We start from the raw sequence: 27,233 nt of genomic DNA, 5'->3' as shown, positions 1-27,233 counted from the left end.
GTCTCAAAAAACAAAACAAAACAAAACAAAACAAAACAAAACCTGTATTTAAAAGAACTGATGTCACTAGTCATTTAGCACTTGGGAGGCTGAGGCAGGAGGATCATCATGATCTCAACACCAGCCTGAGATCAGACTGAGAGGCGTCAGAGGCAAAGACCTTGTGGGTCACAGCAAAGAGGCTAGTTTCTACCCCATGAAATGGTGTCAGGGACATTTAACCAGAGCCCTGGGAGATGAGTGTGGCAACTCTGTGGAGACTCCTTTCCCTGGTGCTGCTTTATTATTTAAAGAGGGGGTCTTTAAATAGTGTATGTAAATGAGTGTGCACAGGTGTGTGTGCGCGCACGTGGATGCCACAGGAGCACATCAGGTGTCCTGCTCCTGCAGCCCACCCTTGTTTCCTTCAGACGGGGTCTCTCACTGAACCCCGATGCCAGGCTGGCAGCTGGCAAACCCCAGTGAGCCCCCTGTCGCTGGCTCCAGCACTGGGGTTACGGGCACATGTGGCATGCCTGGCTTTTTACAAGAGTGTTGGGGATTCCATCTCAAGTCATGCTTGTGGCGCAAATGTTCTCACCACTGAGCCATCCCACAGACCCTCACGGGGAGTCACTAATGCTCCTTCTCTTTTGCAGCTGAAGTGCTGCAGGCCGAATAACTACACAGATTTCGCTGGCTCTTTCTTTCATGTGACAACCGAGAAGGTTTTATTGTGTGTTGTGTTAGAGACCCTAAGATCTCATGACTGATCTATGGGAACCCTGGCCAAGGGCTTGGGGAGAGAGAGGTAAATCCATTGGGTGTTCAATTCATTGTGATAATATCACTTTGGGCTACCAAGTCAGCTTTCTGATAGGGTAACAAAACACAGAGATCATCAACTGAAAAAGAAGGAATATTAGCTGACCAGAGTGATCACACCTATAATCCCTAGCACTGAGGAGGCGGCGGTGGGAGGATTACTATGAGTCTGAGAGGCCAGCTGGGACTATACTACAAGAACCTAGCTTAAAAAAATAAAAAGGAGGAAGGCCAGCGAGTTGGCTTAGTGAGTAGAGGTGCTTACCACCGAGCCTGGCACGGCTTGAGTTTGATCCCTGGGACCCTCTTGGAAGAAGACAGACCTGTTACTCCAGGTTATCCTCTGACCTCCATGGGCACGCCATAGCATGTATACCATGGGCATGTGTGTACCATACAACAGAGAAAGAAAAAGAAAGAAGCTGGAGCAATGGCTTGGTGGTTAAGGCCATGTGTTCTTGCAGAAGACCTGGGCTTAAGTCCTAGCATCCACAGGGTGACATAAAGCCATTCATAATTCCAGTTCCCAGGGATTGGACAACCTCTGTAGCCGCACATACATATAACTAGGCAAAACACCCATAGAATTAAATAAAGTTTTAAAAAATTGTAATTAAACAAAAAGAAGGATTAAGGACCACATGAGTGAGGGCAATCAAGATCCCATTACTGTTATTGTTTGGGGCTTCCTTTCCTTGGGTCTGAGAGAAAGAGGGGTTTGATTGCTAAGGGGTTCAGCCCTTGTGGCTCCTTATTTTGATTGACAGGACTGGGTTAAAGGAAATTATCTCTGCTGTGCATGCCCTTTCCCATGAGGCATCTGATTCTATTTATATGCACAGCCTATTATGCATATGCATAAGATGGTAAGTGGGGGATTCTCCATAAAAATGCACTTTAGACCACAGTCCTCCTTGCTGTAAGTGAACCAGTCCAGGCTGGATTGACCACCTACCTAACCTCACACCCAGATACACTCAGAAATCCGTTTGAACAGAAACTCTATGTTTGATGGTCACCGAGGGATGAAAATCATATTCTATTGTTTGCTTTTGTATGTGTGTGTTTTAATTATTACATTTATCAATTTAGCGGGGCACACATGTGTCAAGGCATGTCTGGAGGCCAGAGAACGATTTTCAGGAGTCAGTTCTCTCCTTCCGCCATTGGCTCTTGGGGATTGAACTCAGGTCTTCAACCTTAGCAGCAACCATTGTTCAGAGTGGGGTGGACAATCACCTCAAAGCAGTTAGCTGTCCCAGGTTTCTGAGTGCATCATTAGGAAAGGGGCGTGGGTCCATGGTACAAGCAGGTGAAGGTCCTAGGTTATCAGTGCATTGTCAGAATACTGTGTGCATAGCCCAAGCCAAGCGGAGTCCCAGGCTGCTAAGCCATTCTTTATGCTCACCTGCCTTGGAGCCTGGTTTTACTCACTGCCTTTAATGTGAGTGGGACTCAGCTGTGGTTTAGACTAAAAGTGTTCCTTAGAGCTTCAAGGTTTAGAAGTTTGGTGGTCAGTTCTGGATATTTGGGGAGGTAATTAAATCAGAGGCTCTAGCCCTGCAGTTAACACTCAGCTTCTCTCCAGGACTCCTTCAATCCTGAGCTCTCTATTGCAACTGTGCCCAAACCTTCACAAAGGCCTCTCTCAGTGCCAAGTGTTAGCTGCTCTCCATGACCCCTTCATGCCTTCGTGCCTGGGAAACATACACATTACTAAGTTTGGGTGCAGCATAAGGTGTGTAGCCTTGGCTCTGTCTGGGGCACAGCTCCTGAGGGCTGACCCCGAGGAAACAGCAGATCTCACCACAGTGATGCTGGTCTCTTCTTAGTCACCGTTGATTCATCAGCCCCAGCTGAAAAATATTAATAGTTTCAGCAAATCGAAGTTTTCAGTTTAGTGAGTTTTGTCTCATTTATAGCCAGTCTTTCATCTCAGGCTGACCAGAACATTCAAAATGTTAAATGTTAGTTTTTAATTCAAAATGTTAAATGGGAGCTGGAGAGATGTCTCAGTGGTTAAGAGCACTGACTGCTCTTCCAGAGGTCCTGAGTTCAATTCCCAGCAACCACATGGTGGCTCACAACCATCTGTATTGGGATCTGATGTCCTCTTCTGGTCTGTCTGAAGACAGGGACAGTGTGCATATATATGTTGAATGGCCCCTGTAGAGTCTTTAAGGGACTTTCAAATATCCCTCTAAGCCTCCATGGTGTGCGCTGCTCTCAGAATTTTCTTCTAAGTTCCTTAAGCACGCATTAAACCCTTGTTTTAGTTAGGGTTTCTATTACTGTGATGAGACACCATGACCAAATGCTACTTGCTTACGCTTCCAGGTAAGAGTTCATCTCAGAGGGACGTCAGAGCAGGATCCCAGAGGTGGCAGGAGTTAGCTAACAAAGAGGCCATGGAGGAATGCCGATTACTGGCTTGCTCCTTGTGGTTTGCTCATCCTAGTTTTCTTTGTTTGTTTATTGTTTTGTTTTCAAGACAGGATTTCTGTGTAGTAGCCCTGGCTGTCCTCGAACTAATACTGTAGACCAGGCTAGCCTCTAACCCAAACATCTGCCTGCCTCTGCCTCCTGAGTGCTGAGATTAAAGGTGTGTGCCACCTCTGCCCACTCAGCTTGCTTTCTTATAGAACCCAGGCTCAGAGGTTGCACCACCCACAATGCACTGGGCCCGCCCACATCAATCACTAAAAACATACCTCATAGGCTGGCCTACAGCCAGATCTAGTGAGGCATTTTCTCGGTGGGGTTTCCTCCTCTCAGAAGACTCCAGCTTGTGGCAAATTAACATAAAAGTAGCCAGCACAGCTCTGAACACTCAGCGGCTTTTCTGGCCCAAAATTCCAAAGTCCTTCAACATTCCTCCCAAAACCTACTCCTGGTTCTAATTTCTATCTTTGTTAGGGTTTCTATTGCTATAATAAAATGCCATGGCAAAAACAACTTGGGAAGGAAAGGGTTTACTTGGCTACACTTCACACTCTGTCACTGAGAGAAATCAGAGTTGGAACCTGGAGGCTGGAGGCAGGAGCTGATGCAGAGACCATAGTGCCTGAGGAGGTGAGTACACATCTATCTTGAACATGGTGGTCAGAGGGTCAACAGCACCCACAGCCCTGGCTCTGGGGGTGCAAAGCTCTGGCACCTGCTCCTGTATGCATGCAGACCATCGTAGGCAAGCACACAAAAATAAAACAAACCTGTGCTGGGCCTGATGGCGCACGACTTTAATCCCAGAACTTGGGATAAGCCAGGAATCCCTGAGTTTGAGGCTACCATGATCCTGTGGCTCGACCAGAGTAACTCAGGAGGATATGGGAGTTATTGCCACAGATCATCTGTGACCTGTGGGGTTCAGGGAGAGATTGGGCTTTTTATTTGTCACAGAAAATCTTTGTAAGATTGTTTTTTTCTAAACTGAGTTTCTGTGTGTATGTAGTCCTGGCTGTCCTGGAACTCACTTTGTAGACCAGGCTGGCCTCAAACTCAGAGATCTGCCTGCTTCTGCCTCCCAAGGGCTGGGATTAAAGGCGTGCGCCAACTCTGATCAGCTATCCTAGTTTTTGAGAGACAGGGTCTCACTATTTATCCCTGGCTGGCCTTAAGCCCACAGAGACCTACCTGCCTTTGCCTGGGAACAAAGTGTTGGGAACAAAGGCATGTACCTGGCTATTTTTCCTTTTCTGATTTCAACTCCCTCTGTAGCTTAGGATGATCCTGAACTCCCGATTCTCCTGCCTCTACCTCCCCAGTGCTGGCCTCAGACATGCACCAGCACTGCAGCTTACAGGGAGCTGGGGACAGAGCCCAGGCTCTACCCATGCCAGGCAAGGCCAGTACCATCTGAGCCACATCCTCAGCCTCTTCTCTTTTGCTTTTTGAGACAGTCTTCCTCTGTAGCCCAGGCTAGCCTGGAACCCCATATGTAGCCCGGGTTGGCCTCAAACCCATGGCAATCCTCCTGCTCTAGCCTCCTGAGTAAAGAGATTGCAGAAATGAGGTGCCACCAAAAGCCATTTAATACAATTTTGCTGGTGTTTTGGAGTTTGAGTTTTTTTTGAGATATGGTCTTACTGTGTAGGCCAATACCAATGACCAAATCCCTCTGCCTCAACCTCCCTAGTCCTGAGATTACTGGTTGTGTGCTGCCAGAACTGGCTTTAGAACTCTTGCTTTTTTGGGGGGTGGGGGTGGGTCTCCTTTACCCCAGGCTGGTCTCAAACTCACTATGTAGTAGATGATGACCTTGAACTTCCTCATCCTTCCGTTTCCACTCCCAAGAGCTGGGATGACGGACATAAATCATCCACCCCAGTCTGGGGTTATTTAGAATATAGGTCTGGCAGCTGAGTGTCTCAGGATCTGTTTTGGCTTCTGGTGAGAGCTTTTTGCTTAATTTTGGGGCAGAAAGCTGGCGGGCTTCTATTGCAAGGATTTTACAAGCACAGAACTTTTAGTTGCTGTTGTTGGGTGTTTTTATTTTTTGAGATATGATCTCTATGTAGTCCTGTTCTAGAACTCACTATGTAGACCAGGCTGGCCTCAAAATCAATTTCTCATTTAAGCCCATTGTGGTGGCAAGTCCTGTAATCCCAGCACATGGAAATTCAAGTTCTGAGCCTGTAAAATGTTTGCAATAGAAGCATCAAGACCTGATTTGGGATACCTAGAACCCATAAGATGGATGTAACATCAACAAGTTGTCTTCAGACCTCCACATCTGAGAGCTATGGCTTACCTGCAACCTCCAACCCCAAATGAATAAATGAAATAATTTAAAACTGAAAGGTATAAACTAAACAAGGACTCCAAACATCAGTGTCTGACCTCCACCTTCACATGTACAAACATGCACTCCCAATGCTTGCACACATACCGCACACACACACAAAAGAGGGCTAGCAAGATGGTTCAGCTGGCGACGGTGCTTGTTGCCAAGCCAAATGACCTGAATTTACTGAATCCACACGGTAGAAAGAACCGTCAAAGTTGTTTTCTGACCTTTGTCTACACTCATACCATGAGATGTGCAAATACACATGCTCACAGGAAGTCTATAATTTGAAAAGATGTGATCAAAAGCCAAGCTTGGTGGAATGCACCAGTAATTCCAGGATTCAGGAGGGGAGGCAGGAGAATCAGGAGTTTGTCAGCTTCGGCTACAAGACTCTTGTCTAAAAAACAAATCAGCCTGGCGTAGTGGCCCACTCGGGAGGCAGAGACAAGCGGATCTCTTGAGTTCTAAGGACAGCCTGGACTACATAGTGAATTTCAGAACAGCCTGAAATAATTTCAGAACAGACTCTGCCTAAAAGAATAAAATAACGGATCTAACACAAGAAAACAGAAGAACACAGCTGTAACCGCGGAGCTGAAGACAAGGTGTGGGAACAGTCTTTCCAAGATTTCCGCTTCTGTACGTTTCCCATGCATGCTTCCATTTTGTAACCATTACCGGAAGTTAGCGAACAGAGCCGTCTATTGGTGAAGCCCTCTTAGGAAGTCATTGTATGGGATTCTGGGAAATGTAGTCTTTGGGTGGGGCAAAGCGCCAGGCAAGAGTTATTGATTCAAACGGAGACTTAATCATGCAGTATTAGCCAAAAGTTTCAGTGTACAGAGCTGCCTCTTCTTTGCCTCTTTGCTTCCCAGCTTTAGACCAATGACCACGGGTGAGGGCCCCATCACCGGTTTCCGGGGGTCCGACACCCTCTTCTGACCCTGGCAGCATACGTGGTGCACATATATACATTCAAACAAAGCACTCATACACATACAAACAAATCTGTAAAATAACTTTAAAAATATTCGTGTGGGGAGGTGGGCACTGTTCCACTGCACACGTATAGAGGTCAGAGAACAACCTGCAGGAATCCCACCTTGTGGGGCCCAGGGATTGAACTCAGGTTATCAGGCTTGGCAGCAAAGTGCCTCTGTCCACTAAGCCACCTTGGTAGCTTGTTTTAGCTTTGGATGTCTCTCCCCGAAGCTGCCGGTAATTCTTGCTACCTTACAGCTGTTCATCAAGCCGAGCTGACGAAATCTGGCAAAGGGCAGGACACAGAGTCCACCTGGCTGTAGGGATTGAGTCTTCCCTTTTATTTCTCTGGGGTGCTCACTGTTCTTTAGAGAGGAATTGATAATAAAACACCAGCAAACCACTATCTGTTCTTTTGTCTTTCTTGATTTTTATTTTGCACTCCTACTGGCAATGATATGAACTGGAAACAGCTAAGTGTAACAGTGTGTGTGAATCTAGATTTTGTGATAATGAAATACCTGAGGGTGGGTGCTTTTAAAAGATTGATCTGATACAGGATGGGAGGCATGCTGTATCATTGTGGCTAACTCCTGGTGTGTCAGAATGCCCCTCTGTGGTTAAACATCTTTAAAGCTACATTGAGGTTGCTCCTCCTGTGGCAAAACTAAGGTACCAGACATTCTGATCTCCCCATCTCCTGATCTCCTCCTGTGCACACCAAGGCTTTGCATCTTCAAAAGTGTTGCGGCCTGAGCTGCCCCACGTTTGGGTGCCAAAAATGTTGTGAGCCACTCTACCCCACGCTTGGGGTCCAAAATGTCTCAGACCGTTCTGTTAATGTTGGAACCCGCACTGCCAAAAGCCTTGGGGGCTAAATTGTTAGAGTCTGCGCTGCCCCAAGCTGCTCAGGTCCGAGGGTCGGGGTTCAGCAAGAGAGAGAGTAAGGACAGACGTGTGGAATGATGACCAGACAGAGTGTGATTCAATCCCATTTATTCTTCAGTCTCTCTTTCTAGTCCAAGTCCCAAGTCTTGAGTTCCTAGTCCCTAGTTCCTAGTGCCTCCAAGTTCCAAGTTACTTCTTCCAAGTGCTAAGTGCCTAATGTCTAATTCCAAGTTCTTCCTCCAAGTGCCTAGTGCCTAATACCTAACAATAATAATTCTTCCGAGTTCTCTAGTCCAAGTGTCTTCTTCCTCATGCCTAATTCCTACTCCAAGTTGTACTGAACTCTTCTGTCTGCCTCTCGCCTTTTATATGTCTTACTTCTAAGCCACGGCTCTAAATCACAGCTTTAAGTCTCACACACCCAAGGGAAGATCCTGGGTATCTAAAACAAGATGTTATCAGAGTGTGCTCAGCTGTTGTAGGCTAATGTAATCAAATCTCTTGTCAGGGTATATGGCTCAAGATGGCTGCAAGGATGATAGCCGCCTTGTGTCGGCTCCCCACACAAAAGGCCTGGTGTCATTATAGCATCATTTGCATTGTGTTAAGGTGGTTTTGTTACCATTGTTTGCTTTTGGTTTTTGCTTTTGGTTTTTGTTTGTATGTTTGTTTTGTTTGAGACTGTGTAGGCTGGGCTGTCCTCAAACTCACAAATATCCACTTGACTCTGCTTCCCAGGTTCGACACCAGGCCAGACACTCACTTGGTTTTGACATCCCCACACTTTTATGGGTGTGTATTCTACAGAAGGAAATACCAAAAAGAAGATCCAATCCAACTTGATTTCAGGTGAAGTCAAGTTGTCATGATTCGTCCCCTGACTACTTCACCCAGCTCACAACTGTTTGTAAAAACTTAATTTTCTTACGTTTATTTGTTTGTGGTGCGTAGAGTGTGATAGAGTACCTTGATTGTAGAATTCCTGTAACCATTATCAGTCAGCTCAGAGAGAAGCGGCTTCTGAGACAGCCTGTCTTACCTCGAGTAAACAATCTGAGGAAGAAGAGACCACAGGCCAGCACATAGCCTCCTCAGCTCCAAGCCCCTCACCTGCTTCTATCTGAGCTCCTGGCCAGCTTACCCCACTCAAAGGACCTTCATCCTCCAGGAGCGTGCCTATGCCTGTGTCCCTCCATGTTTGAAATAAAGAGTCTCATCCTTGAGGTGGACTTGGTCTCTTTCCTGCTTCTCATGTCTCTACTCTCCCCACGGCCCTGCTGACTAACAGAGTGCAAAGCAGCAAGGCCAGGAGCAAGCCCGGTGGGTTCTGGGTTTGGGGATTTATTTATTCATTTTGCATATGGGTGTTTGCCTGAATGTATGTCTGTGCACTGTGTGTGTACGCCTGGTATCCGTGGAGGTCAGAGGAGGGCATCAGATCCCCTGGGACTGGAGTTACTACTGGTGGTTGTGAGCCACCTTGTGGGCGACGGGAATCAAACCCAGGTCCTCTACAAGAGCAGCCAGTGTTCTTAACCACAGAGCCACCTCTCGGGGCCCCTTGTGTTGTGGATTTTAGAGAAGTTTTTAAGGTCTTCAAGAATGAGACCCTGCCCCAGTGGAATGTTAGGTCTGCACCCAGGCCGGAGATTCTATTTGCTTGACAGGGTCTTCTCTCTGAACAAAATTGCTACTTTAGCTTTCTGCCTTCCTAAAGGTAACCCTAGAATCATTTAGGAACCAGATTAGAGCTCAGAGATTCCCAAACACATTTGGCATCTTTGGCCTCTGTCAAGGATGAAGCTGCTGTTGTATCCGCCAGAGAAGACTGCTCGGAGATGGGCCACTGGTCACTTTCCTTTGGGAATCTTTTACTCTAAACTGCTCACCCAGCTTCTACTTCCTGTTTCTGTCATTCCTCTTTCCTCTGAAGAGCTGCCAGTATGGAATTGGGGTGATGTCCAATTTGGCTTGTTCAGGATGATTTGGGGGTGTTGAGTGTAGCAGTTTTGGGGTCCCCCTCCAGAGGGTCTATCTAAAAGACCCCAAGTTTCAGACGTGGGGAAGAAAGTAAGTTCCTGATGTCTGGAAAATACTTTAAAATGTCCAAATGAAATTCCATTAAAGATTAGATTACAGGTGTGAGATTAAAGGTGTAGGCACCATGGCTGGCACAAGACCACATGAATACAAGACACAGACAGCAACTGCATGCATAAGGCAGTGCAGTGCGGTAATGTTACCTGTGTAAACACTGTTAAAAGAGGCCTTGAAAGTTCCTGGGTAAATCTTATGGAAAACATAAAACTGTCTTTTTCAGTACATGGAGACACTACCATAACTGTGCTTTTGGTTTTGAATGAGTGCGGGGAGCCGATACAAAGGAGCAACGAACACCATCAAACTGATGTTTACAATGTTCATCAAAACTCAGCTAAGGAATCCCTAGGAACCGGTTCCCTATTGGAACTGGGCATGACGGTGCCCGCCTTTGCCCACTCGGGAGGCAGGGACAAATGGATCTCTGAGTTTGAGGCCAACCTGGGCTATAGAGCAAGTTCTAGGACAGCCAGGGCTACACAGAAAAACCCTGTCTCAAAGAAAAAAAAAACAAAGAAAGAAAAAATTAAGAAAGAAAGAAAGAGGAAAGGGAAGGAAAAAGAAACAAAAGAAAAAGAAGGAAGGAAAGAAAGGATAAAAAGAAGGAAGGTTGAGCAAAACCAGGAAGAGCAAGCCAGTAACTGACACCCCAATGGTTGACACTGGACAAGAGACTTGTTGAGTCCAGTAAAAAGTAGCTGAACCAAAAGTATCTGTTTTCCTTACAACCTGTATCGATTTGTCCACATGAGACTTATCATCCATCACTGAGTTATGTACTGGGAACAGGGATTAACAAGACAGTAGCGTATGAGTCAGACCCCAGACAGCTCTTCATGTGAGGGGTCAGCATCCACTGTCTTTAGCTAACACACATGCCCAAGGAAGGTCGAGCAAACAGAGGTATCTGCCTTCAGAAATGTCCACACTGGGTCCCTCCCTCAGTAGACTTGGGGTGACCAGTACCCACAGTCAGTTTGGGTTTAACTGCAAATGGAGGCAGACATATGAAGCTTCCTATGAAGCTGCAGGACAACATGGTACTCTGTTATCTTGCTGGAGGGGCAGCTTTCATCCTCTAGTTTACACCCAGGCCAGGCCTGTGTACAGAAAACTATTAGTTTTTTGTCGTTGCTGTTGTTTTCAAGACAAGGTTTCTCTATGTAGTCCAGGCTGGCTTTGATGGAAGAGATCCCAATGGGTAAAGATACAGTGAAGGGGAGTCTTACTGACAGTACCCATGTGTTAGACAGAAGACAGGTCTTTCTTGGCTCCTCAAAGGAGTCCTCTAGAGAGTTCGTAGCTCTCAGTCTTTGAGAAAAGGAGACACTATCAGATCAGCTGCTTTACTGATGTGATTCTGGAGTCCTGTGTCCTCCCCTTCTTCATTAGGGACCACAAACAGACTGTTCAGATTATCCATTTCCTATACATGGACACTTTAATACCTGTGACTTTACTGAATTCTCTCTGTATTTTGTCTGGCTGATTTTATATATTGAACCTTAGATGCCAAAGAAATCAGTAAACAACTCTTAGCAACTGTAACTTAGGGAGGGCTCGGCTCCCTTGTGGGTAAAGCTCCCAGTAAATCCTTTAAACCATGTTATTCAACTTCATTATCTGTCATCCCCGTTACATTTCCCAATCCAGACAGGAGACGAGGATGACAGGACTCCAGCTAAATTCCCCTTTAAAGACTTCCTGTAAGCCCAAGTGCCTGGATGACAGAAACTTTAGTATAATTTTCCTCATGGAGAATGTTCTTTTCCTGTGTGTTTGTGCCGCAAGAATTAGAAAATGAGAACCATTCAGTTCACAGGACACGTGGAGGCAGGCTCAAGAGCGGTCAGTGAAGGTGGAGCAAAGGAGTCCCATGTATCATAGAGAAAATCAGGCTTGGAGATTCCAGGCAGAAAGATCAGGCACTGAGACCCAGCACTGGCCGTATCTCCAGATGGATTCCTCTTTGCCTCCAGCACCTGGCCATCTATGCTTCTAGTTCTCCTTGAGTTCTGTGCTTTCCCAAGACTTGGCTCTGGCTTGATCAAACTCACATGAGCCTTCCAAGTCTAACCATTTCAAAGTGTCAGCTTCCTTTGATACCTGGTTAATGTTGGAGGCACATGGCTGGGACCACTTTTAAGTTTCCTTTAGAGGCCAGTAAACATATCAATTAGAGCCATGTGTCAAAATTAAGACAATAAAACAAAAGCCCCAGACACATGCCATGGAAGTCTCTTGGTGCTCCTTAGCACAAAAAGGGTAATCTGCTGAGGGGTTGGCCACCATTTTGGTTTATGCCATGTGGGTACAATAACCAAGATGGTGGTGAAGTTGGACGACATACACCATCTTTTTAATGGTGACATTAACCAAGATAGTGACAAAACATGTGGTTAGTTTCTGCTCATGAGCTCAGCTGCATGATGAAGTGAGACTATCTTTCATCAGGGATTAAGTCCCTGTGGGATCCACATATAACACAGGGTAAATATAGACAGTTTCACCCATTAAAAGAAAAACAAAACACCTCAGACGGGTCAGTAGGGATATGGGAAGACATGGTACTTAGGGCCTAGGAAGGTAGGCCAAAAAGAGCAAAGGAACAGAGGAAGAAATTCCATGGTTTCAAACCAAGAAGCTGAGTCCATAGCACAAGTTTTAACTGTGGACAGGAAGCATTGCAGTCTGGATCTTGTCTTAACCTCCCCCAAATTCCCAGGCACATGATGTTGCTTGATGCCATTTTATACCACTCAAGCATGGTGTGTGCTGAGATCAGAAGGATCTGTGACTTTCCAAGTAGCTGGAATTTAAGACCTTGAGGCAGAAGCTGAAGCAGAGGCCGTGGAGGGATGCTGCTCACTGGCTTGTTCCTCATGGCTTGCTCAGCCTGCTTACTTGCTTCTCTCTCTCTCTCTCTCTCTCTCTCTCTCTCTCTCTCTCTCTCTCTCTCTCCTCCCTCCCTCCCTCTTTCCTTTTTTCTTGAGACAGTGTTTCTCTGTGTAGCCCTGGCTGTCTAGGAACTCACTCTGTAGACCAGGCTGTTCTCAGAAATCCACCTGCCTCTGCCTCCCAAGTCCTGGGGTTGAAGGCGTGCACCACCACTGCCCAACATACTTATTTTGTTCTTGTTAAGTATTTATTTCATTTTATTTACATGAATGTTTTGCCTGCATGTCTATATGTGTACCATGTACATGTCCAATGCCTATGGAGATCAGAAGAAACAGAACTGGAGTTATGGATGGTTGTAGTCACCATGTCGGTACTAGGAAACGATCATGGGTCTTCTGCAAGAGCAATCAATGCTCTCAACTGCTACACCATCTCGTTAAGACGTGCACTTGCTGCGCTTGCGAAGGACCTGAGGTCAATTCCTACAGCCACATGCCATCTTATAACCATCCATAGCTCCAGTTCCATGGCATCTGGATGCCCGCTCTGACTTCTGTGGGCATCAGAACAATCAGAAACACAAAACAAACATCTTTTAAATGGGGTTTATACATTTATCTCTGAGGGTGGGTTGGGCAAATGTACCACAGCATATACATAGAGGTCAGAGGTGTGCTGGTTAGTTTTATGTCAACTTGACACAAGTTAGAATCATCTGAAAGGAGGGAACCTCAACTGAGAAAATGCCTCCATAAGACCATGCAGTAGGCAGGCTCGTAGAGCATTTCCTTAATGATTGATGGGGAGGGCCCAGCACATTGTGGGTGGGGCCATCTCTGGGCTGGTGGTCCTGTGTTCTAGAAGAAAGCAGGCTGAACAAACCACGATGAGCAAGCCAATAAGCAGCACCCCTCCATAACCTCTGCATCAGCTCCTGCCTCCAGGTTCCTACCCTGCTTGAGTTCCTGTCCTGACTTCCTTCAAAGATGGACTGCAATGTGGATGTGTAGGCCAAATAAACCCTTTCCTCCCTGACTTACTTCTGGGTCTTGGTGTTTCATGGCAGCAATAGAAACCCTAAGACAGGAGGACACCTTGTAGGAATCTGACTTCTACTTCGTGGGTTCCAGGAATCAAACTTGGGTCACCAGACTTGGGGGCAAATACCCCAAATACCCACTGAGCTATCTTCACAAATTGAAACTTTCTAGAGCCAAGGGAGTGGCTGGGGTCTAGCTAGAGATGACCCCACACCTGCTGAGGACTCTGTGCACCACAAACAACAGTTGGCTTTGCAGTGAACTCAAGCAATACACGATGCACAGGCATGATGGTTTATTTTATTACACTGGAAAAAAGTATACATTCTTTTCTGGACTGGACAATGGGAAAGATAGGCAGCACCAGACCAGAGTTGATTCAGTGTTGCTTCAGAATCGATAGCAGGGAGCCAGGAGCAGAATCACCATTGGAAACAGAGACTAGGATGGAGCCAAGGCCCAGTTGGTAGAATGTTGCCTAGCATGCAGAAAGTCCTGGGCTCCAACCCTAGCACTGCATCAAACAGAATGTGGTGGTGACAATTCTACCATGTAGAAGGCAGGAATATCGGCCAGACATAATTATATATGCCTCTAATTCCAGCACTAGGGAGGCACAGGCAGGTGGATCTTTGTGAGTTCAAGGCCAGCCTGGTCTACATCATGAGTCCCACAGACAAGAACAAGAAAAACAAAAAACCAAACCTAAAAATCCCAGATCATCAGACCACTGCAGCCATGGCCATTGCTCCCTGGGAGGACACAGGGGTAAGGTGCCAGAGGCTGGCTACTCCTGGGCCTTCTCCTGCAGAGCAGAAGCATTCCCTAGGCCTTGTGCAATGTTTCTGTCTATAAACCCAACAGGCTCCCATCCCTCCTGGCCATCTGCACAGACAGCAGCCTCTGTTCACTTAGTGACCCCTCACCCATCCTTGGTAAAACCTAATGGAAGAATCAAAATGTTCTAATCACCCTTCATCGGAGGAAGAAACAACAAAGTTTCCACATTACCCTGTTTTCACAAAAGGTTTCCTTTGACATTGACTGTGCATAAACCCTTGCTCACCATGGAGGTGAGAGGGTGGCTTAAAGAGTCCATTTCTCTTCTTCTACCTCATGAATCCCAAAATCTAACTCAGGTCATCGAGCTTGGTGGCAAGTGTTTTCAGATGAGCCACTCTACCAGCTAAATGCCCAGTTGAAAGAAAACCACAAAGTGGTTTCCTCTGTTGGTATTCAGAGTAGAACTGAGAGAGACTCTTCTATCAACGGGAAGCTGAGACTAAGTCCAAGATCCAGTCAGAGGTCAGTCAGAGGTGATTTAGTTGACACAAAATGACAGGAATGGCCTTAGCTAACTAAGGGCAGGCTCTGCACCACTATGCTTGGGAACAACGGACTGACTAGTCCACAGAATCTTTGACAGGCTTTTTTTTTTTTTTCTGTGACAGCTGGCCTCAAACCTCCTAGATAGTACTCAAAGGTGACCCCAAACTTCTGATCCTCCTGCCTCTACTAGGATGACATCCCTGGACCACATGCCTACCTAGCTTGTATGGTGCTGGGCCTTCACGTCAGGACCCTGTGCAACATAGTAGGCAGATGCTAGCAAGAGAGCTAGTTCCAAGCCCGGTAGAGGCAGGCGGATTTCTGAGTTCGAGGCCAGCCTGGTCTACTGACTGAGTTCCAGGACAGCCAGGGCTACACAGAGAAACCCTGTCTTGAACCCCCCAAAAAGAGAGAGCTAGTTCCAGAACAAGTTTTCTCTGTGTCCTGGAACTTGTTCTATAGACCAGGCTAGCCTGGAACTCACAGATCCACCTCCTTTGCCTCCAGAGTGCTGGGATCAAAAATCTTCACCAACCCAGCAGGTTGCTGAATCTTAAGAACATAATTTTCACCGTTTTGACTATTTAATGATAAAGCAACATAAACATATTTAACTGTTTCCTCTAAGTGTTCAGATACCCTCACTTCGCCCGTCCAATCTGTATAAAGACGGACACTGGCGGGGCTAGAAATGCATGTGAACCTGAAGCAGGCACTGCAGGTCATACATACCCCAGGGAGGATGCTGGGCTCAATAAGGCTGCAAAGTGAGTTTGGCTGTGAAGACTGAAGGAGTACACTCCCTGACGTGACACAGACCATCTGTCACCTGGACCATGAGATGTCAGATGGTGTTTTGGTCGGTGAGTAAAGACCTCCTAGCTGAAGAGATTCAAGGATCCTAGGGGCTATGTCTCAAGCTTTGTAGAGACATCAGCCACAACCCGCAGCCCATCCCTAATTCACAGGAGGGCCTGTTGCTCCCATGACGTACAAACAAAAACACTGGGTTGTCCACTGATGCCTTCTCCCCAATCCTTCCCCACCATCCCACTGTCCCTGGCCAACTGATGGTGGTCATGATGCCAACCCTGGGTCTATCCAAGAGTCCTCAGGTGAAGAAGCCCAAATCCTGTCATGAGAAACTGACCGGCAAGGGCACGCCCTCTGTGGGCTTCTTTCTTCACTTCCGTTTCTACACAGGATGTAAGAGTTGTAAAAAGCTCTTGCTTAAAACCCCACCAGGCGGACAGATGGGGACCTGGGCAGGCAGCCTCAGTTCCCTGGCTTTGAGGTGAACTGACAGAAAGCTGGACTGCTGAGGGTGGGCAGTTCTCAGTCTCCATGTGACAGGGCCTGGAATATTCCAAAATTTAATTCTGGAAGTAGATGAACCCACAATGAGTGGTATAGACTCAGGGAAAGCTTGGAAGGCACTTTGGGGAGTCCCCAGTGCCAGGGTGGCTCTGACTCTGTCCCTTCTATAACCAGAAAACAGGCTTTCTGGGGGATGCCAGGGAGGCAGAGGATGGAGACGGCAGACCTGCCTGTATCCTTGGCTAGCAGTCAGTTTGCAGGCAGGCTTCAAGGCCAAACTGGTGAACCTGAGACAGAGAGGCTGCCAGGACTAAGTCCCACACCAGGTGACATCTTCAGCCCACAATTACGAAGAGTGGACCTGGGCAATGGTTCTAAGGCAGAAGGCAAGGACAACCCCTCCATCACTTGGGGAAGGCGATGCTGTCTTCAGCTACCTCCATCAAAATACCTTAAGAAGCAGTAAGCACCTGTGTGGGCGTCCCAACCCCTCAGACAATGCTGAGCAGAGCCCCAGGGTGTGTGGACTGTCTGAGCATCCTGACATGGAGAGAAAAGGAGATGAGCTTGTGCAAGAGGAGGGGGAAGTGGAGCAGAGGCAAGGGTGCCCTGAGCTGACAGACAGTCCCCATAGCTCACACTGTGGCTGCTGTCCTTGAAGAGGCAAGAAGGGACAGGTGTGGGGCAGTCAGGGGCCGAACTTAACAGCTGCAGCCGCTTGGCTGTGGGGGTGGGGTATCCCCAAGGGCCGGGCCTTTTCCATTGGTGCCTGGGCTGGAGCTGGGTTCCAGGGATTCATTCATCTTGTCACAGATGATGTCCACCAGGCGCTCGAACACCTGCTTCACATTGATGTTCTCCTTGGCGCTGGCCTCAAAGAACTCAAAACCTGGATGGGAAGAAGGTGGGGACAGTTTGGATGGTCATGTGAGTCCTAAGGGGCTGGACCTAGAAAATGGAGTTGTTCAAACCTATATTCTGAGCTCACTCCTGCCTGATCTGTTGTGGGTGTGGGTGTGTGCACGTGTATGTGTGTGTGTGGATGCACATGTGTGTGTACGTGTGTGGATGCGTGTGTATAGGTAGGTACATGTGTGTGTGGATGCACATGTGTGTTGATGCACATGTATGTGGGGTGCACGTGTATGTGGGTGCACATGTGTGTAGGTGCATCTGTGGGGGTGACAGGTATGTGGGATGCACGTGTATGTGGGTACATGTGTGTGTATGCATGTGTATGTGGGTGCACATGTGTGTGGGTGCACGTGTGTGGATTCACATGTGTATGTGGGGTGCATGTGTGTGTGAGTGTGTTGTCCCTCAGCTGCTATCATCATTTTTCTCAGGCAGGGTCTCTCAGTGACTTAAAACTCATCAAGCAGGCTTGACTGGCTAGCTGGTAAGCTCTTCAGGATGACACGTGTATATACCATGCCTGATTGTTTGAAAATGTAGATCCTTCCCAGCCTCTGTCAACCATTTTAAAGTTCTCAGAAAAAATTTCACTGTGTAGCAATGCTGAAATAGTTCATAGAGCCTCCAACTCCACAATCCTCCTGCCTCAATTATAAGAGTGCAGTGATTACAGGTTACACCACCATGCCCAGCTACAAGTCTTCAGAAGACAGGCTCAGTGGTAAAGATATTTGTTATTAAGTCTGATGATTTGAGTTTAATCCCCAAAATGTACAAGACCTACACACACACACACACACACGCACATGTGTATGTGTCTGTGTGTGTGTGTGTGGGCATGTGTTACCCAGAGACATTAAATAAATAATGGGGCTAGAGAGATGATGGATCAGCCATTAAGAGCACTGGATGTCCTTCTAGAGGACCTGGGTTCAATTTCCAGCACCCACATAATATCTCACAACTATCTGTAACTCTAGCTCCCGGGGATCTGACGTCTGCAGTACATGATGCTCTGATATATATGCAGACAAAGCACCCATATACATTTAAAAAAGAGAAGCCAGGCAGCAGTGTCACACACCTTTAATCCCAGCACTCAGGAGGCAAAGGCAGGTGGATCTCTGTGAGTTCAAGGCCAGTCAGGTCTACAGAGTGAGTTCTAGGACAGCCAGGGCTATACCAAGAAACATTGTCTCTAAACCTACCCCCCGGAAGTGATGGGGTAGATAAAAACTGTAATTTAAAGCAGTGTTATGGAGGCTACAGAGATGATGCTCAGATGGTAAAGTGCTTGCCTTGCAAGAATGAGGGCCTGGGTTCAGATCTCCACTACCTCCCCCCTCCACTTTTTTTTTTTTGTTTGTTTGTTTTTCAAGACAGGGTTTCTCTGTGTAGCCCTGGCTGTCCTATAACTCACTCTGTAGACCAGGCTGGCCTCAAACTCAGAAATCTGCCTGCCTCTGCCTCCCAAGTGCTGGGATTAAAGGCGTGTGCCACCACCACCCGGCTCCCCGCTCCACTTTTTAAAAAGCCAGGTGTGGTAGAATGTGCTTGCAATCTCAGTGCTTTGGGATAGAAGGCTGATGGATTCCTGGATTTTGCTGGCTAGCTAGCCTTTTCCAGACAAGCTGTTTCAGAGAAAGGGTGGATATTCTCTAAAAATACACCTGCTGTCCTCTGGCCTCCACTTGTATGCACATGCACATATGAATCTAATACAATTAGGGCACGGTGCACACCTATAATCTCTGCAGCAGAGACGTCAAACAGGGAGACTTCTGATTTCAGAGTCAGCCTAAGCTACAAGATTAGACCCTCTATAAAAAGAGAAATCACTTGCCTGAGTTCAAGCCCTGGAACACACAGGGACGGATGAAGCTGTCCTCTAACCTCCACACGTGCACTGTGAGGCACACTAGTAATACTTTTTAAAGGGACATAAACAATTAAATCAGTAAATTTTTAATGTGTGTGTGGGGGGGAGGGGCATAATGGCAAATGCTTGTAATCCCAGGACTCATAAGGCTGAGACAAGAGAATGCTGAAAGCTTGAGCCAGCCTGGGCTATATTGAGGCCATCTCTTAACCCCCAGCTTAGAAAGGACATAATGGGAAGCTGGAGCTGGAGGGAAAACAGATGCTTAGCATGAGAAAGTCCATCGTATTTCTAGAATTAAGTGTAATCCTGATTAGGTGAGTGTATGACTTCCACTGCACAGTCATCTTTGCTACTAGAATGGACCAGCCCAAGGAAGGCACGATTCTTCCCGTAGCTCTTGGTCCCTGGTATAAAGCATGTATGGAGAAGGCATTGGGGTATTGTTCAGAGCAGGACTGGAAACCAGGGCAAGCCAGGTCCTCTAGCAGGGAGCCAGCCCCTCACTGGGCAGTTCTCTGCCATGTGTTCTACTGCTAACCTGCAGCCTCGAGTAAACGTTCAGAAGCTACTCACCGAGTGACTGAATGGCGAATATTATGGGGTGCATGAACTCAGCTCTTACATACCCGGTGAAATCTGTGCGCGGCTCCACTATCTTCTCGGGGAAATTTGGTGTCTTATTGTCAATGTGTCAACCTTCCCTCACACGGCTGCATTCTTCCTATTTCTTTTTTTTTTTTTTTTTTTTTTTGTTTTTGTTTTTGTTTTGTTTTTTTTTTTGAGACAAGGTTCCTCTGTGTAGCCCTGGCTGTCCTGGAACTCACTCTGTAGACCAGGCTGGCCTTGAACTCATCTTCATATTTGTTTTGTTTATTGGACTTTTCTCTCTTTTTAAAGAGAGCCTCACCAGAACTTGCAATGCAGCCTTGAACCTCTGCCTTCAAAAGTACCTTTTCTTTGGTTCTAACAGGGTCTCATGGAGCCCTGTGTGACCTGGAACTCATTATGTAGCCTAGTCATTATGTGACTTTGAACCTGATCCTCTGCCTTTGCTTCCTGAATGCTGGGATGAGGAGTATACACCACAATACCTTGTTGCATATGACACTGGAGATGGGACCCTAAGGCCTCATGCACCTGTGGCCTCATGGTGACCACGAGGTGACCATGCTTACCAACTGAGCTATACATACCCTACAACAGTTGGGGATTTTTGTTTATTATTTTAATTTTTAAAATTTATTTTATGCATATGTATGTGTGCCTTACTGGATATACGTGCAAAGAGTTGTCAGCTGCCATGTTGGTGCTGGGAATCAAACCTAGGTCTTTTGCAAGAACAGAAAATATTCTTAACTGCAGAGCCACTTCTCCAGCACTTGTTTGTATGCTTAAGAGAGTGTCTCACTATGTATCCTGGATTAACCTTCACCTCATGGCAATTTGGTTGCAAGTTCCTGCAACATTTAGGTATGATTCAGGATTTAGATGAGACCCATTACACTTGGATCTTTACAGGGAAATCCTACACAAATCAATAAACTGAATGAAAAGGAAGCCTGCAGTTCCAGCAATTCGGGAGGTTAAGACAGAGGATCACAAGTTCAAAGTTCAGCCTGGGCTAGTGAGATTGTCTAAATAAATAGATAGATAAATAAAATGAAATGTCTAGGTTGGTGGTGTTTCTCAGTAGTAGGTGCCTGCATAATGTGAAGGCAGCCTTGGGTTCAGCAAACCAAACCAAACCAAACCAAACCAAACCAAACCAAACCAAACCAAACCAAACCAAACCAACCAACAAACAAACAAAAAAATCAGAATCACTTCACTCCAGTTTCAGAACTCAGAAAATAGGTAGTAGATGCTGGGCATGTAAGTACATGCCTTTAATTCCAGCATTTGGAAGGCAGAGGCTAGTGAGTCCCTTGTGATGTTGAGGCTAGCCTTGTCTACATAACTGAGTTCCATGCCAACAAGGATTACACAGTGAGACCCTGTCTCAAAACAACAACAAAAATAAAAACTATGGGATGTTAATTCCCGTAATAGAAATTAAAGGAAAAATGAGAAGAGGTCACCAGGGTCAAGCAGCTGGGTTCCCAGGACGGGGCATGTATCCTCCAAATGGGAGAACATGGCTTATATACAGGTATGTTTATGGGTTATGTCGGAGTATGTGTTTGGTGTATGTGCACATTTGTGTGCAGGTGTACGGGTCTCTACTGCAGGTAGAAATGACGTCAGGGGCCCTGCTCTCTCACACTGTCACATATTCCATTGAGATGGGGTCTCTCACTATACCTAAAGCTACCAGGGCAGCCAGCAAGAACCAGTGATCCTCATCCCGGCTCCTCACAGTGCCGGGGTTACAGGCATGAAGGCAGGTGTGTGTGTGTGTGTGTCCTTTATGCAGGTGCTGGGGTCTCTAAACCAGAGCCTCATGCTTCAACAAAAGCATTCTCACTCACCCATTCCACCATCCCGCAGCCCCAACACGTGGGTATCTGCCCCCTGCCCCCAGATCCTCAGGTAACCACTGTGGTCAGGGATTCAAGGGTGAAGACAAGGGTATGGAGATAGGAGACAGGACCCGTGGCTCAGGTTGGGCACTAACCAAGATCATCAGCGAGCCTCCGGCCGTCCTCAGCAGGTACCACCCGTTCGTCCTCCAGGTCACACTTGTTCCCCACGAGAATGACCTGGGCGTTGTCCCAGGAATAGGTTTTGATCTGCGTAGCCCTGTGGAGTTGTGGACATCGAGAGGGAGGTTAGAGATCGGAAAGGGGAGAACAAAGACGTGGGGCATGTCAGTGGCTGGTCAGTGCTTACCAGTCCTGCACAGCGGTGAAGGACTCCTGGTTGGCGATGTCATACATGAGCAGGAAGCCCATGGCCCCGCGGTAGTAGGCTGTAGTGATTGTCCGGTAACGCTCTTGGCCTGCTGTATCCTGGGCAAACAGCAGTCAGTCAGCTAGGTAGGGACCACGTGCTCCCCACCTGACTCTGCAGAACCCTGGAAGGGACACAGGTCTATTCTTGTGGCCCAATCTCATGGGAGAAGAGTGGTGTTCCCTTCACAGGCCCAGTGTGATGGGGAGTATGGCCCTGCCCTCACATTCTAATCTGATTGGAAGAAAACTGGTCCTCCCTCATGGCCCAGTCTGATGGGCAGGTATGACCCTGCCTTCACAACTCAGCCTGATGGGAAACATTACAGGCATGTAGCACCAGGCCCATCTGTCCCATCTTGAAAACTCAGTTAACTGACTCAGCTCCACCCTGGATGCTCTCCACTGTGCAGGGCTGTCCCCGATTTATGAGCTTCCTAACCCTGTTTCCAAGAACCCATGTAAGAGTCACAAAGAGGAGCCATCTGGGCCTCAGGCCATCATCTTGATCTGCCTCTGATCCCCTTGTTACCGTGATAATATCAATAGCTGGACCGGGGACAGGATGTAGCCCTGAGCCTAGCAGCCTCATGGGAGTCACGATGGTTCCCAAATTACTCCTCACTAGTCACTGATACTTCCAAGAAGTGCCTTCTGTCTACCTTGTTCCTCCTCAGGACACCCAGGGGAGGTATGTTCCCACACCTTGGTGGGCTTCCCTCAGAGACAAAAGACGCCTCCCTGCCCGAAGCTACTCTTTGTGTCTGCTGGGATTTTCTACTGACTGCCCTCCCACTCCCTACACAGCTACTCAGCCCACCCAAATCTGCAGCTTGATCCTCTTGTCGTGTCGATAGACTGTCTTGACCTTGAAGTCGATGCCCACTGTGCTCACGAAGGCAGGGGTGAAGGAGTCGTCGGCATAGCGGAACAGGAAGGAGGTCTTGCCCACGCTGCTGTTGCCAATCAAGAGCAGTTTGAACATGTAGTCAAAGTTCTGGTCAGCAGCATCCCTTGGGCTAGCCGGGGGCTCACTAGCGGACGCCATCTTGGTGGGATCTACTTGGAGGGGAGGCCAGAAATCCTGATGTGAGAGAGTGGAATCCTGTAAGGGGTGGGTACTGTCGGGCAAGTCTGTGGGTCTATTGGTTTCAAGAATCGCTTCTCCCAACATGTGGATCTGGGATCAAACTCAGGTCATCAGGCTGGGCAGCAAGTGCCTTTTCCAGCAAAGCAATCCCTAGCCCTAGTTTTAAGTTTTATTTATTTATTTATTTATTGAGACAAGGTCTCACTATGGAGCTAAACTAGGCTTTATATGTGACTAGTGTATGGGGTTGACAGGTGTGTACCTCCACCTCGGGGCTGTAGTTACAGGCAGCTGTAAACTGTCTGACCTGGGCTCTAAGAGATTAAGTCAGGTTGTCTGAGACAGCTTCTCTTAACAGCTGAGCCATGTCTCCACTCCTCTTCCTTTTCTCCTTTTTCATTCTTTAAGAGAAGGTCTCAGGTAGCTCAGGTTGACCTCAGACTCCCCATGTGGTGAATCTGCCGAGCTCTTCTCTGCACCAGGCACTGGTCTCTGAAGAGATACAGCTGTGCACAAGACAGACCGACACCTCAGCTCCAGGGCCGTGGCTGCTATTTAATCTTTACACAAAGGTGAAGCTGAGGGCTGGGGATGACTTAGAGCATTCACCTGAGGTTTCAGCCCCAGCACCCAGTAAATCAGGTGTGATGTGCACACCTGTAATTCTGGCACTAATGAGTAGAGACAGAGAGTATCAAAGCCATCCTGTGCTACATTGGAAGTTTGGTACCAAACTGGGGTGGACTATATGAGAACCTGTCTCAGAAAGAAAGAAAGAAAGAAAAAGAAAGGAAGGAAGGAAGGAAGGAAGGAAGGAAGGAAGAAAGAAAGAAAGAAAGAAAGAAAGAAAGAAAGAAAGAAAGAAAGAAAGAAAGGAAAATTGAACCTTTTGAGTGGAAGGCTCTGGTTGTCTCCCTTCAGGTGCAGGACCAGGTAACAGGTGAACATTCAGGGCCAGTTGGGAGTGGGGGGGCCATGGTGGTGAGGAAGTTGCACGGGCTGCAAGCTGGACTTTGCCCAGTGAAAGCAGCTGGTATGGCCAGGTGTGTGTGTGTGTGTGGGGGGTGATTGCCAGCTAGACAGAGCCCCTGCCATCAGGGCCTGGATCAGGGCCTAGATGTTGAATTTAGCTGGTGCCTGCCACTGGGGTGCCTGTCCTGTCCTCTCCAAGTCCACTTTAACCCTTTCCCTGTCCCCCAGGGTAAGGGGAATTTCTATAAATATAGCATAAGGTTTAAGGCCCAGTTAGACTCCGGAGTGGGTACCTGCCATTTTATTTGTCAAAGAGGCCGGGCCTGGCTCTCTCTTGGCCAAAGCTGACTCACCCCAGCCATGGTCCACCAAGACAGGACTGAAAATCATCAAATCCAAGAGAATTATCCTAGCCACTTAATGATGACAAAACCCACCACCCCTTATCCTGCTGTTTATACCTACCCACACTCCAGCATGCTGTTTTATCCGAATCCAGGGTGCCCTTCCAAGCTCTCCCCCACTCCCCCAGCCCCCGCCTCACTTTCTCCAGCTGTCTAGCTTAGAGTCGCTCTCCAAAGCCCAAGCAAAAGTATTTCTCAACGGCCTTCGATGTTTTCTGTTTCTCAGTCTTGTGCATTTCTAAGGAGAACGCAGCCAACCCCACCCTGTGTTCCGGGAGAACGGGTTTGAGAAGGGACTGCAAAGCGTCCGTCGGGCAGGGCCTCCAGGCTGGCTCCAGCCCCACCGCGGCTCCTCTTCCGGGACATCTAGGGGTCCCCTAGCCCCCAAGGCTGGCATTCGAACTGTTACTGCACAGCGTGCACCATCAAGTGCCTCCCCCATCACCATATGGCGCCCTTGCTCGGCCCCCAGCTGGGCTTCTCGCCCACACCGCCACCGTTCGCAGAGCTTGCCGGGTGCGGGGAACCCAGAAGAGCCAGCAGCGCCGACTGGGTGTGCGGGTCCCCAGCTCGCGCGGACCCCAGTTCAACCCTGTCATAGTGCACACGCAAATCGGCCGGTTGGCTGGTGCACTGGCTCCTGGGCTCACCTCGGGTCCCGCCTCGCACACCAGGATCCGCCCACGAAGTTGCTACGGCCCGCACAGGGCTGCGACCCTCGCCCCACAGCCACCGCCGCTGCCAACACTGACACCCGGATCCCGCGCCGGCTCCGCCCAGGTGGAGGGGGCGAGGCCGCAGCAAGAGAAGGAGAGGTGCGCGGGTGGGGCATAGAAGGGGCGGGCGTCGGGAGAGTTGGCGCCCGGAGGTGGGCGTGGTCTTACGGTGGGGGCGCCGCCCGCGGAATTAGGAGATGGGCGTGGCCTGTCGGAGACAGGGACGCCACAACAGTTCAAGCGGAGTGGGCGAGCCTTGCAAGCGGAGGTGGGGTTTGGTAGGAGAGGGACCACCTCAAGAGGCGTCAGAAGTGGGCGGGGAATCGAGGGGGTGGGACCTGGTAGTATGGTGGGGGCGGGGTGCGGGGTGGTAGGGGTCTGGGAGGGCGACTGTGTGGTCCTGAGCTAGTGCCCAGAGGAGGGGGAAGAGGCATTAAGTCACATCAGAGCCTCTCTTTCCTAACTACAGATAGAAAATATCTTCTATGCATTCTGTGGTTAAGAGGAAAACCTCGGCAGCGGAGTTCCAGCCCCACCTCCCCTTTCTAGGATAGTGACTCCGGACATACTTAACCTCTTTCAACCTCAATTTTTCCATCTGCTAAGTGGCTCATAACAAGACTTGTGTAACCATGTTTTTATTTCTTTTAATTTTGGGGGCTGGAGAGATGACTCAGCGGTAAAAAGCACTTGTTCTTGCTGGAGATGTGAGTTTGAGTCTCAGTACTCACACCGTGGCTGGTGAGTGGCTCAGGAAGATCTCTGAACTCCAGTTGCAGGGGACCTGACCTCTCCCCTGCTTATTTTATCAAACTGCAAGAACCCACGTGGTGCACACAAAACACTCATGTAAAATAAAATTTAAAAATCTAAAAATATTTTATTATTTTTTTTGTTTTGTTTCGAGACAAAGTCTCATTTAGTCCAGGCTTGCCTCAAACGCTTTATGGAGCCAAGAATAAATGTGAACTGATTCTCCTGGCTCCACCTCCCAAGGTCTGGGATAGAAGGTATATAAAACTATGTTGGTTTCCATGGTGCTAGGGATGGAGCCCGAGGCTTCTTATATACTAAGCAAGCACTCTATGCCCCCAGCCCATTTTCATTTCAGTGCTGGGGTCTCTTGAATCTTAGGCATACTCCCTGTCCCATGTGGGAGGAGGCTAAGCCCTGCTCTAAAGGGTGCTAGATTCTGCTGTTTAACACTCTTAAGGGCTCTTGATGTTAAAACATGTTTTAGGAATAAGGAAACTGAGGATCAAAAAAAAAGGTTGATACTTACCTGAGCCCACACAGCAAGATTTGGAATTCACAACAATCTAAGTGAGTGAGTGGATAAAGGCACTTGCCACTAAGCCTGATGAGAAGGTTCCAGGGACCAAGCAGTAGGACCAAGTCCCACAAGTTGTCCTCTGACCTCCACATACAATAAACAAACAAACAGACCTTTAGGTACGGTGGCTTACATTTGTAATCTCAGAATTTGGGAGGTGGAGGAAGACAGATCAGGAGTTCAAGATCATACTCAGGTATGTAAGTTCAAGTCCAGCCTGGGCTATATGAGACTCTGTCTCAAAAGTTCTATCTGCATGTGTGTCTGTACAGATGAAATGATGTATGTCTGTAACCCTAGTACTGGAAAGCTGAGGCAAGAGGACAGTCATGAATTTGAGGCTAGCCTGGGCCACAGAGTAAGTTTCCAGTCAGACTGGCTACATAGTAAGAATCTATCTCAAAACAAAAATATAGACTGATACTAAACCCACACCTGTAATTTTAACACATAAGAAGCAGAGGCAGTAGAATTCTTGAGTTTCAGGCCAACCTGGGCCATAGAATTCCAGGTCAGCTCGGGCCAGAGACCCTGCCTTAGAACACACACACACACACAACCATACACAGAGCAACTTGAACTTTTCTGCTCACCCAGATGCCTAAGGGAACAACAGCTGCCTCCAGAGCTGCCTCCAGAATTGTGCTGGAGTGTATAAGCTAGGAAGAGCTGAGTTATTCTCAGAAACAAGCAGCCCCCAAAGCCTCCAGGATATCACTCACCAAGGGTCACATCTCGAGATGGATGCTACAGACTGAGGAAAGATGAAGTTCTATTCTGTCTTGTAACCACTTTTTTTTTTTTTTAAAGATTCATTTATTATTTGTTTTTTACAAGTATACTGTCACTGTCTTCAGACACATCAGAAGAGGGCATCGGATGCC

The 27,233-nt window shown here is 47.8% G+C and overlaps 1 protein-coding gene across 3 annotated transcripts; it reads right to left on the bottom strand.

The window, feature by feature from the left end:
- Positions 1-13,783: 13,783 nt before the first annotated feature.
- Positions 13,784-25,134, bottom strand: Rab3d (RAB3D, member RAS oncogene family). Of its 3 annotated transcripts, XM_076939772.1 has the most exons (6): positions 24,951-25,134; positions 23,232-23,430; positions 22,655-22,893; positions 21,776-21,894; positions 21,561-21,685; positions 13,784-17,038 (listed from the first exon to the last, which is right to left on the bottom strand). In XM_076939772.1, exons 3-6 carry the CDS (start codon positions 22,880-22,882, stop codon positions 16,851-16,853), a joined length of 660 nt encoding a protein of 219 aa, XP_076795887.1. In that variant the 5' UTR covers positions 22,883-22,893; positions 23,232-23,430; positions 24,951-25,134; the 3' UTR covers positions 13,784-16,850. The 3 variants fall into 3 exon arrangements, with proteins under 3 accessions (XP_076795887.1, XP_034366262.1, XP_034366261.1); XM_034510371.2 differs by lacking the exon at positions 23,232-23,430 and having other exon boundaries at positions 22,655-22,918; positions 24,951-25,133; XM_034510370.2 differs by lacking the exon at positions 23,232-23,430 and having other exon boundaries at positions 24,951-25,133.
- Positions 25,135-27,233: the final 2,099 nt, after the last annotated feature.

This window comes from Arvicanthis niloticus, chromosome 8 (genome assembly GCF_011762505.2).
Source record: "Arvicanthis niloticus isolate mArvNil1 chromosome 8, mArvNil1.pat.X, whole genome shotgun sequence".
NCBI lineage: Eukaryota > Metazoa > Chordata > Mammalia > Rodentia > Muridae > Arvicanthis > Arvicanthis niloticus.
Note: the sequence above shows the minus strand (reverse complement) of the source record. Positions and strands in the feature narration are given on the sequence as shown.

Excerpts from the sequence above, each read along its gene's own strand:
- Rab3d (XM_076939772.1), bottom strand. The coding sequence starts at position 22,882 with ATGGCGTCCGCTAGTGAGCCCCCGGCTAGCCCAAGGGATGCTGCTGAC. Across the intron at positions 21,895-22,654 it reads GGATCAAGCTGCAGATTTGG|GATACAGCAGGCCAAGAGCG; the intron begins GTGGGCTGAGTA and ends CTGTTTGCCCAG. Across the intron at positions 21,686-21,775 it reads TTCACCGCTGTGCAGGACTG|GGCTACGCAGATCAAAACCT; the intron begins GTAAGCACTGAC and ends ACAACTCCACAG.